This window comes from Danio aesculapii, chromosome 18 (assembly GCF_903798145.1).
Source record: "Danio aesculapii chromosome 18, fDanAes4.1, whole genome shotgun sequence".
NCBI lineage: Eukaryota > Metazoa > Chordata > Actinopteri > Cypriniformes > Danionidae > Danio > Danio aesculapii.
The window spans coordinates 20410242-20422741 of NC_079452.1; the positions used below are offsets into that span (position 1 = coordinate 20410242).

Consider the following 12500-nt stretch of genomic DNA (forward strand, 5'->3'; position numbering starts at 1 on the left):
GCCAACTATTCCAGCACATGTTTTACACAGTGCAAGCCCTTCCAGCTGCAACTTAGTACTGGGAAGCACCCATACACACATACGCTCAATGGTGGAAAGAGTACTGAAAAAACATACTTAGGTAAACGTACCGTTACTTGCCTAAAAATGTAGTGTGAGTAGAGTAAAAGTACCTGTTGTGAACATTACTCAAAGTAGGAGTAAAAAGTAGCCCTTTTAAAAGTACTCAAGAGAAGTGAGCAGTGAGTATTATGCTGTTAAAAGCTGATGCGTTTACATGTAATTTGTGTTTGTGTGTAAACGTAACATTCTGTAGTGCATCTAGTTATTGCCCAGCAGGCACAGGTCATAAGACGTTAATATTAGGTTACATTTAGGTTGTGATGTCAGGTGACCAAAATTCAATGTCTAGCCAGCATCTAAGGACAATGTTATTTTGACGTCAATTAACGACATCAAATAACGTTGATTTTTGGTTGATTTTAGGTTGTGTTAGAAAGTGACCAAAATTCAATGTCGAGTCAACATCTTAAACCAATGTCATATTGACGCCAAATACTGACATTTATTCGTCAGGTATGGCAACCAAAATCTAATGTCTGAAAGACGTCATAGTGGTATCATCCACACAACGTCAAGCTGTAACATCATTAGATGTTGATATTTGGTTGATTTTAGGTTGAACATTGATGTCAGCCTGATGAGGAGTTCTGACGTCAATACTATTTTCATTTCCAAACAAAATGCAGCGTCCCCATGACGTTAGGGTGCAATGTCAATCTGATGTTGACGTCTTGTGCCTGCTGGGTGTTTAAGGCCATTTCGGTCATCATACAGTAAACATCCGTCATCTTCTCATCAGTGATATGCATCTAAACAGTCTCTGGGTCAACGCATGTAAAGATTTTGAACATCTTCTCGGACGCTTTTAATGCTTCCAAACAGTTTGCTGCAATGTAAAGCACACGTGTCTTGAAGTAGTTCAGTATGATGCGATTTACTGTCTATGTGCGATTTGATTGAACTCGTAGGACTGATTTCTCTAATCCCCATAGACAAGAATAAAGTAGTGACTGCAGGTTGAAGGAAAGTAGTGGAGTAAAAGTACCAATACTGCACTAAAAATGTACTCAAGGAAATGTAAAAGTACACATTTATAAAACTACTTAGTAAATGACAAATTCTGAGAAAAACTACTCGATTACAGTAATTTGAGTATTTGTAATTAGTTATTTTACACCACTGCATACGCTACAGACAATTTAGTTTATTCAATTCACCTATATAGCGCATGTGTTTGGACTGTAGGGGAAAGCTGAGCACCCGGACTCTTCTTACTGTGAGGTGACAGTGCTAAAAGCTGAGCCACTAAGCCACCGAGATTATTCATACTTAGTAAAATGACCAGCTAATTGACCAGCCTGGTTTTAAGCTGGACATAGCTGGTTTTGGCTGGGCTCCCGTCTGGCTAAGTTGGTCAAGCTGGTCATCTTCCAGCCTGACCAGCTAAGACCAGGCTGAAAATGGCCAAAACCCCTCTAAAACCAGGCTGGTCAACCAGCTAAAACCAGCCAACCAGCCTAGGCTGGTTTAGGCTGTTTTTTTTCAGTAGGGTTGACCCATGTACGATAATTTTCCTCCAAATATGATGATTTTAAGGTTCTGGTACAATACTTTGACATTTTCAGTCTGGCAAAACTGATCTTGTTCTTCTAGCCTGTAGTGCTAATGACAGACAATTTCTGTGTGTCTTCCTCTAGGATCAGATCAGAGTCTTTTCCTCCTCAGTGCATGTAAATGAATGCGAGAGTCTTTTCTCTTCCTCAGCCTATGTAAATGAATGAAGCCCCCTCCGCGTAGCCTTTGACCGTAGTGGAAAAAAGCGTCTCAATTTCAAAAGCCACGAGGCCACCTGAGCAGATTAGCCTAGCCGGGTCAGCTGCGGATTAGCATGCGACCCTTTCTGCTAAAACGCTAACAGCCCTGCCTGTGCATACTGATGGCTGAATGTCCTGCCTGAATCTTTATTAGACACCTTTGATTCTGAACTCACCTGCGCAGAAACCCAGCGTGACCCCGACCGACGCGACGCCGGGACTCTTAAAATGTTCCCTCTTTTACAAGCCCAACAAACCGCCCTGACCTTTCGACCCCTAGACGGAGGTTAAAAGCAGGTAAATGTTTTCCCTTAAAGCATTCCCATACTAATTCTTCTCGCACAGAGAGATTATTCAAATGCACTCCAGTCGCATGCATTATTTTCTGTGTCCAAACAATGGGTTCAGCAGCAGATTCGGCATTCACGTGCATTTAATGACTTTGACTTTCAGCTTTCTGCAGCTTTTTGCATTTGCTCAGACAACAGGAGTTTATAAAAGCCCTGCGAGCAAGAAATGTGAGGTGACAGGGGTGGGATATTATTCATGAGGCATAAGTAATCACTGAACAATGCATTAAATAAAGGAATTAAATAAAGGATATGTTTTGATTTAGTCGAATTGGAATATTTAAAAGGATATTCTGTGTTCAGTACATGGACACAGCCAACATTATTTAAGGCAATAGATAATTACTACAAATTAAAGGAGGACTGGTGATGCTCAACACATTAAACACATAATAATCCAGAGTAATTTGTCTTTATTAGAATATTTAAGGCATGTAAATATAAATATATAAATTATATAAATTATATATATATATTATATATATTATATATATATATATGTTTATTTTTACCCCCAATTTCTGTTTAACAGAGAGCAGATTTTCTCAACACATTTCTAAACTTAACTAGGTTAATTAGGTTAACTAGGCAGGTTAGGGTAATTAGGCAAGTTATTGAATAATGATGGTTTGTTCTTTAAACTATCGAAGAAGATAGCTTAAAGGGGCTAATAATTTTGACCTTAAAATAGTTTAAAAAAAATTTAAAACTGCTTTTATTTTAGCCGAAATAAAACAAATAAGACTTTCTCCAGAAGAAAAAATATTATCAGACATACTGTGAAAATTTCCTTGCTCTGTTAAACATCATTTGGGAAATATTTAAAAAGAAAAAAATTCAAAGGGGGGCTAATAATTCTGACATATATATATATATATATATATATATATATATATATATATATATATATATATATATATATATATTGAATCTGATTGGCTGATAGCAGTGCAATATTCTGCAATAACAGCACTCGTATGGCCTCCTCATCCTTCTGTATTACTCCGCCCATATAGAGTAACAGCAGATTAACAAACTATATCTGCAGCTGTTGGACAACATAATGTACAATTGAGGCTTTAAGGTGAGAATGTAGTTGCTTGAATTGCAACTATGCAGTTTATTTATAAGGACAGTGCCAATTTTAAATACTTATAATGCAGAAATTCAGTGCGTCTGCAGCCATCAGCCTGTCATATTGAGCAGAGCAATGACGGTTGACGTTCTGCCACAAGATGGCAAGAGAGAGAGTATAATAAGTCCTTAAAGGAGAAAAACTCACTAAAGTAGCTGATCAAATCATTACAGAACAGGTAAGTGACATTCTGAATCGATCTCTCTCTTTTGTATGTTGTAATGATTACTGTAGTAATCTGCTAGTGTTTGCTTTGCTTGGGTTTTTCAGGGTTAATTATTGTAATATCCCGATTGCAACAGAGAAATACTGGCAAATCTCTGTAGACTGATGGCATTTCATGCCGTTCAGCCTTATAATCTTAAAATTTGAGCAAAATCAGCTGTTATGTCATCTCTTTAGACATTATGCTAGAGCAGGGGTTTTCAAACATTTAGCACACATGCCCCCCCAAAGTTTGTCCAATTTCACTCGCCCCATATATACAGAAAATCCTGCTTAACAAATCCAAGTGCGCAGAGCCCTGATGGTGTGGTTGAGTTGAACATTGAGTATGTTTACATGGGCAAAATACTTTAATATGATTTTAATATAATTAAGACAATACTCTGATTAAGAGTCACCATGTAAACAGTGATATTTGATGACCTTAATGCAACTAAAGTCATAACTGAACTAAACAGAAATGGAATTAAGACATGTGGAGTATGCAGATATTAGTGCCATTATTAAAGTAAACACCGCAATCAAACTATTACCTTTTCGACATTTTCTCCCACAAGATCCACACATGCGGCTGTCAGTAAAGGACAGCACACATACATTGTGAAATGCAGAAGTTTTTTCTTTCCATTCGGTTTGGTTATTAAACTCCATAACACTCTGACCAGTCCTTACTCCTTATTGGCGCCTAATACCCCAGTTTGTCACGTGGGCATAAATGAAATGTTCATGAGTGAACGAGAAACTGCCGAACTGCAGTTAAAGTCACCCCAAATTATATGAAACTCCTACAAGAAAGCACTTCACGTAAACACGTTAATTACATTATTGTCTATTAAGACAAATAACTAGATTACAGATGTCCATGTAAGCGTAGTCAGTATGTCTTGAAAGTTAGTGAAAGATCCAGAAGGGCATCCTGCTGATTTGATGCAGAATTGCACTTGTTTGTCAGACGCTCACTGGTTTGAATTTCATTCACCGTCATTCATTTTAAAAAGCACTCGCTCTGCATTTGCAACAGAGTCTGACAGGCAAACGAAGGAGAGAGAGGATCACCATTCAGTCTACATGTACGACTCGGACACAGACCAAGCAGAGAGTACAAAATCATATGTGTCTTTGTACAGTTTTACAGCCAACTGTGTGCTAGTTTCAAGTGCCGAGCTTGTACACAGAAACTAATAACCACGCACACTGAATTAACTTTGACTGAGGCACCGGATGCGCCGCTCGAAGCCGCTACAAGGCACACCAGACACTCTCTGTGGCGCTGCAGAAACATGAAGTGTCCCGAATCGTCGCGCCACGCATTTCTGAATTGTAAACATAGGTTTCTGCAGCGGTCCGCGGCGCCCAGCCGTCGACTTGAGTGTACCCTGATAGAAACCGATGTTTAGAATTCTAAAACGCATGCTAGTTAAGATCACAGGGAGCTTCTGGGATCGCGAGAAATGCAAACGGCTGAAGTATAAGGTAAGGCAAGGCAAGGCAAGGCAAGTTTATTTATATAGCACATTTCATACACAGTGGCAATTCAAAGTGCTTTACATAAACAGGAATAAAAGAAACAATTATAAGAGAAATAAAAACAAACATAAAAATGGTAAGAATAAAAATAAAATAAAAGCTGATAAAATGTGTTATAAAAGAATTAAAAAGAAGAGAAAAACATAGTAGTCGGACGTAGCACAGTGCTCATTCAGTAAAGGCACAGCTAAACAGATGTGTTTTCAGTCTTGATTTGAATGTGCCTAATGTTGGAGCACATCTGATCATTTCTGGAAGCTGATTCCAGCAGCGAGGGGCGTAGTAGCTGAAAGCTGATTCACCCTGCTTTGACTGAACTCTTGGGATTTCTAATCTATTTGATCCTAAAGATCTGAGTGATCTGTTAGGTTTGTATTCAGTGAGCATATCTGTAATGTATTGAGGTCCTAGGCCATTTAGTGATTTATAGACCAGTAATAATACTTTAAAATCTATTCTAAATGTGACTGGGAGCCAGTGTAAAGACCTGAGGACAGGTGTGATGTGCTCTGATTTCCTGGTTCTGGTCAGAATTCTGGCCGCAGCATTCTGGATGAGCTGCAACTGTCTGACTGTCTTTTTGGGAAGGCCAGTGAGGAGGCCATTACAGTAATCCACCCTGCTGCTGATAAAAGCATGAACAAGTTTCTCTAAGTCTTCACTGGAAACAAAGCATCTAATTCTTGCAATGTTTTTGAGATGATAGTATGCTGATTTACTAACTGCTTTGATATGACTATTGAAACTCAGATCTGACTCCAGAGTCACACCAAGATTCTTGACCTTATGTTTTGTTGTTTGACCCTTAGAGCCAAGGTACGCATTCACCTTGAGAACCTCATCTCTGTTCCCAAACGCAATGACTTCAGTTTTCTCTTTGTTTAACTGAAGAAAGTTTTGGCACATCCAATTGTTAATTTCATCAATGCATTGGCAGAGGGTGTCAATGGGGCTGTAGTCATTAGGCAGTAAGGCTAGGTAGACCTGAGTGTCATCAGCATAGCTGTGGTAGGAGATTTGGTTCTTTCTCATTATTTGGCTCAGAGGGAGCATATAAAGGTTGAACAGGAGTGGTGCCAGAATCGAGCCTTGTGGGACTCCACATGTCATGGGTGTCCACCCTGACCTATGGTCACCTATACTGACATAGTAACCTCTTCCTTCAAGGTAAGATCTGAACCATTTGAGGACCGTCCCAGACAGCCCAACCCAATTTTCCAGCCTATCCAGGAGTATGCTGTGATCGACAGTGTCAAATGCAGCACTGAGATCGAGCAGTACCAGCACTGTTAGTTTGCCTGAATCTGTATTTAGGCGGATGTCATTGATTATCTTTATAAGGGCGCTCTCTGTACTGTGATTTGGTCTGAAACCAGATTGAAAATTGTCCAAACACCCCTTGTAGTTTAGGAACTTGTTAACCTGGTTAAAAACAACTTTTTCAATGATTTTGCCAATGAAAGGGAGATTTGAGATGGGCCTGTAATTGCTCAATATGGTGTTATCCAAGTTGCTCTTCTTCAAGAGGGGTTTAACAACTGCAGTTTTAAGTGAGTTAGGAAAAATCCCAGAGAGAAGTGAAGCATTTACCACTTTTAGAAGATCCATTTCTAAACAGGTAAACACCGTTTTAAAGAATGATGTGGGGAGCGTGTCAAGACTGCAGGTTGATGTTTTCATAACTTGCACGATCTCTTCTAAGATTTTGCCATTAATTGCCATGAAATCGGACATAATGTCTGATTTCTTAAGTTGTGGTTGAGCTAGTCTGACGTCGACACAATTTGGCTGATTGGATGAGCTGATTGCCTTTCTGATATTATTGATCTTGTCAGTAAAGAAATGAGCAAACTCATTACATTTGCTTTCAGAGAGTAGCTCACTGGGAATCCGACTGGGGGGGGTTGTGAGTTTCTCTATCGTTGCAAAGAGTTTACGAGCATTGTTTACGTTGCTGTTTATAAGGCTTGAAAAGAAAGTCTGCCTAGCAGTTTTTAGTTCCATATTGAAAGCACGAAGACTGTCTTTATAGATATTATAATGGACTACTAGTTTCGTCTTTCTCCACATACGCTCAGCTTTTCTGCACTGTCTTTTCGTCATTTTTAATTTTGGGGACCTAGACCAAGATCCCCTTTGCCTGCTAGTTATATTCTTGGCTTTAACAGGAGCAATGTCATCTATGACATTCTTAACTTTAGAAATAAACAAATCAAGGAGAGAATCAACAGAGTCTGCAGATATACTTGGTAATACAACACATATATGTGTAGAGAAAGCTACAGGCACACTGGGTTCCTGCTTGTTCTGTAAACATCTGATAAAGACACTGTTATCTAAGCAGGCACCCGAGACACATCATGGAGAGCAGTTTTGTTCACCAGCTGAAGATGGTGCGTTGTTGTTTGGGCCCTGGCGGTGGGGCAAATGTCGGAGGGCTCTTCCAGGTGGGCTCAGAGGTGGTTGTGGAGCAGGCCGCTTTTTGGTTGGTAACTGGGGGCTTGCGGCGATGGAGTGTGAAAGTTTAGTTCCAGCATGCACCAGTTCCTCCATCTTTTTTGAGAAACCCAAGAGAGGCGAGCAAGGTGATAATGGGAACGTGTCTGGTGACAGAGGCTGTGGCTCTGGAGATTCTGGGTGCTGAAATATGTTTTCCTGGGTGTTTTCCTGAGGATCATTTTTTAGTGACGAGACATGATGCTGTTCTGATGCGTCACAGTCTGTCTGTGTTGAGCAGAGGGCCAGCGATAGTGTCTCTATCAACAGTGGGTGTTTTGGCTGCGTGGCGTTATCACTGTCCTTGGGTGATGCGTCAGCCCCAAGTCCACTCGGGAGCTGATTTGAGGTCCTGTGGTCATCCGGACAGATGCTAGGTGTGTATGTGCCATTTGGATTGAGGTCAGTGGCACATACAGCTGATGGATGATGGAGGGAGAAGAAGATATTGTCCTTTAGCACCTTTGCACCAAGTTTGTTTGGGTGAAGGCCGTCTGATGTCAACAGTTGTCTTTGGTTCCAGAAGAGATTGAAGTTGTCAATAAAATTCAGTCCTTTCCTGTTACATGCTTTCTGCAGCCATACATTTAGACCAAGCAGCCGTGAAAACATGTTTGTCCCTCTTGCAGGCAGTGGTCCACTGATGAACGGCTGAATTTTCACTCTTTCAACTGTTTCCAAGAGCTCACAGAAATCTCTCTTGAGCAGTTCTGACTGTTCCTTTCGAATATCATTCTTCCCCACATGGATGATAATCCGTTTTGCAGTCTTGTGCTTTTTCAGAATTTCCTTAAGTTCTTTGTTTACATCAGAAACTGTTGCATGAGGGAAGCAGTATGTCATTGTAGATTTGCTCCTAAAATTCCTGATTATTGAATCTCCTACAACTAGTGTTCTTATCTCAGGTGCGATCGGAGCAGAATGCCGCTGTCTAGTCGGCCTTGAGCCTCTGTTCCATGCAGAGTTAGCTGCTGAGTCATGCGATCTCTGTCTGACTGCATTTGGGGATTCTTCACCCATATTACTCAGTACTTCATATCTGTTCTCAAGCTGTATTTGAGTCCGAGCTGTATTTGGGGTAGAGGACGCTAATGCGGCAGCGTATGATCTGACCCCACGAGTACCCTTTGGTCTCGCACCTTGTTTATGCCAATGCTCATTTTCCACAGTTTTAATCTGTTTTTCAGTGCTCGAAATAGTGGTAGGAATAGATTTATGTGACTCACCGGCTATTTGCTGTGAGCGTCCACAATGACGCTGCAGTTCTGGTTGGATCGCAAGTAACTTTGTTTCAAGAACTGCAATCTTTTGTAGAAGTTTGTGGCAGTTTGTACAGCAGTGAGAATCTGAATTAATCCGATCCAGAGGCATTTTCACAGCCGTGTTTTCCCGTCTCAGGAATGTGAGCAGCTGATAGCTGGTAGCGGGAGGATTGTTTAGACGATAATTCCCCTCTTGTTAGTAAAGCTATATTCCAGAAAGTTTGTAGAATCGATGCTGATCTTCAAGCTGTGTCGTTTGAGCACTGTGCTGATAGGCTCAAGTTAAAATTAGGGTTTAAGATATAAAAGCAAGTGAGCAGAGAGCGGAGCAGTAGGCAAAGACGTCCGAACAGTAGCGAAGCAGGAAGTATTATTCCTCGAGGTAGACTCAATGAGAAGTACACATGTTTGCAAACCTACCTAAAGATACAACCAATAATTCCGATTAGAGCGATAATGTGGAGAATATTGATCTTGTGTTGAGCCCAATGAGCCTTGCATCTAAAAATAGAGCTAGCGTATTCCTTTAGTGATATCGCTTCGACTCACGCTGAAAATGGCGGACGTGAATCAACAAACTGAGGATATGATGACGCGCCTCCTACGTAAAGTTGCGGTCGGTTTGAAAACCGCTCCAATTGGTCCACCGTTTTTATGTTGTTAAATTGGGAAAAAAAAGCACTGGGTGTGCTTATATCACCCCAATATGACGGTCTATACACCATACATGCACATATGTCTGTCCAAACAGCTTGAAAAGTAGATTTTTTACCATAGGTGCCCTTTAAATTACAACTCAACAATGTGCAAACTGAATAAAAAGAAATAATTACCTGAAGATCAAGCTGTTAAACATGCACATGTGAAAATGTGTATAATGTGCAATGAAACTTGAAACAAGCAAAAAATGCAATGTCTAGCAAAATAAAAAATGCATTGCAAAATATGTATTGCATATTGTAAGGCGGACTAAACTATAGCTTAATTAAACAGGGTTGTTAAAATGTATTTATTTATTTTTGTCTCAGTTAACAAGTGGCAAGTTAATTTATTAACTTCATAATAAACCAAGTATATTTCATTAACTGAGCTGAAATTAAATAAATTAGTTTAATTATGCTGCATATTCAACCAACCTTACAAAATACAGGATTGTGTGCGCACATGTGTGTTCGTTAGTATCTTCAACATGGCCAGTGTTGGGCAGCTCAGGTCAAACAGAGCTGATTTATAGTGAAGGTGGAGATCTTACCATCACCGGCAGACAGTCAGGCGGGTGAAGAGCCTGACAGGAGGAAACTGGATCCAAGTAGTAACTCATTCTCTGAGCTGGAGCTGCAAACACACACATGCACACATGAACAGACGAGAGGTGAGGATGGTGAGGCCAGCGACCCCAATCAATCTCACACTGTTTATCCCACAGACAAACCTCCAGCAGGCGGACGGTTAACCTGGATTAGTAATAACCTGCCACTCAAGCGCAGAGATGACATTACGCTGAGAAAAAAAAATGATGCATTGGATTTACTCAATTATTTTAAGGTAACTGGTCGCAAATGATTGATATGGGCTGAGATTAAACAAACAAATTAAGTTGAACATTACTAGATTTAATTTGTTTGTTTAAATCCAGCCCATATCAATTGTTTGCGACCAGTTACCTTAAAATAATTGAGTAAGTCCAATGCATCAATTTTGTTTCAGTATAAGGAGACTGGAACTCTGCTGAAGGGTGGAAACTGATGGAGAAGTGATAGAGCGTTCATCTATTGCAATGTTATGTTGCATAATTGTGTCTTCATCCACCGGACTGGGTGGTGATCTGATAAATCAAAGCAGAGTCATTGTATTTGTGCTACTTTTTTTTCAATAATTAAAGGGATAGTTCACTCAGAAATTGAAATTCTGTCATCATTTACACACCCTTCATTCATTTTAAAGTGTTTCTTCTGTTGAGCATCACAAAAGAAGATATTTTGAAGAATGTTAGCGATTGAGTCACTTATAGAATAATCTATGGATGTTAAAGGATTTTTAACATTCTTCAAAATATCTTCTTTTGAGTTTATCTGAAAAGTTGAAACTCATAAAGCTCTGGAACCACTTGTGGTTGAGAAAATGGTAAGTAAGTGTTTTATTTTGGTTTGAACTATCCTTTTAAGAGAGAATTTGCAGGACACTGAATGACGAAAGCATTACCCTTAAGGACAAATTGATTACTTTGGTTTATATTGCAGGAGATCAACTGACCATCTCAATGAAACGGAATCATTAATCAAAATAATGCATTAATTATTTTTATTTTATTTTATTTTATTTTATTTTATTTTATTTTATTTTATTTTATTTTATTTTATTTTATTTTATTTTATAAATTTTTTGCTTATTTATTTATTTATTTAAATAAAAAATATTTTGTGTTTTCATTTATTTGTTTTTTTTAAGTTATTTATTTATTTGTTTGTTGTTTATTTATTTTTATAGTTATGCTTTAAGTTTTTTATGTATTTATTTAAATTTAATTTATTATTATTATTATTATTATTATTATTTTAGTTGTTTATTTGTTAATAAAATTTTATGTTTATTTATTACTTTTATTTACTTAATTTATTTAACTTTTTATTTATGTGTTTATTTGTTTAATTTTTAGTGTTTTTGTTGGTTTGTTTAATGTTTTTGTATTTGTTTATTTTTCAAGTTGTTTGTTTATTTATTTAAATTTTTTATTTATTTGATCAATTTCTTTAAGTTTTTTATTTGTTTATTTATTTATTTATTTATATTTTTAAATGTATTTTATTGTTTTTTATTTGTTTATTTTATTAAGTTTTTTGCTTATTGATTTAATTAATTAATTAGTTAAATTTGAAAAAATTATCTATATGTTTTTATTTATTAGTTTTTTTGAGTTATTTACTTATTTATTTTATTTATTTATGATTTTTGTTTATTTTATTTTTATTTGTTTATTTTTAAAGATGTTTTGTGTATTTACTTTTGTGTATTTTTTATTAAAATGTTGTTTATTTTTTATTTTAATTAATTATAATTTTTTTATTTATGTGTTTTTATTTGGTTATTTGTTTATTTTTTAAGTTATTTATTGTTTGCATGTTTGTTTAATATTTTTTATTTATGTGTTTTTTTGTATTTGTTGATTTTTAAGTTGTTTATTTATTAAATTATTTAATTTATTTGTTTTATTTATTTAAGTTTTTCATTTATTTATTTGTTTGTTTATGTATTCCTTCATTCATTTATTAAATTAAGTATTTTGGGGCTTCTCACTGAATGATGTGGTTTTAGGTTATTTTAAGGACCACACATGTTCCTCAGGATGCCTTTGATCTTTTGGTGATGTCATAGACTGGCTTATATATAAAAAGTAACATTCCTGTTACATTAATGACATTATATATAATAATAATAATGCTGGGTTGTTTCAGCCCAAATTGCACACATTTTAGTTTTAGTTTTGAATGCAATATATAAATACTTTTTAAAGCAAAGATGTCTGCTTGCCCATACTGTATATAGACTAAAAGATGTTGGCAATTTAATAGAACTTTTTCAGCACCAAGCTGGCTGTCAGCCAATAATCACAAAACACAGAGATACAGAT

General features: G+C 37.3%; 1 protein-coding gene across 2 annotated transcripts in view; it reads right to left on the reverse strand.

The window, feature by feature from the left end:
- ets1 (v-ets avian erythroblastosis virus E26 oncogene homolog 1) overlaps positions 1–12500 on the reverse strand; it is a 102239-nt gene that overhangs the window by 88822 nt on the left and 917 nt on the right. For both annotated transcript variants that reach the window (XM_056478151.1, XM_056478149.1), the window contains exon 2: positions 10125–10207. In XM_056478151.1, coding sequence (XP_056334126.1) covers positions 10125–10193 — 69 coding nt within the window. In that variant the 5' untranslated portion in view covers positions 10194–10207. The remainder of the gene's footprint in view (positions 1–10124; positions 10208–12500) is intronic.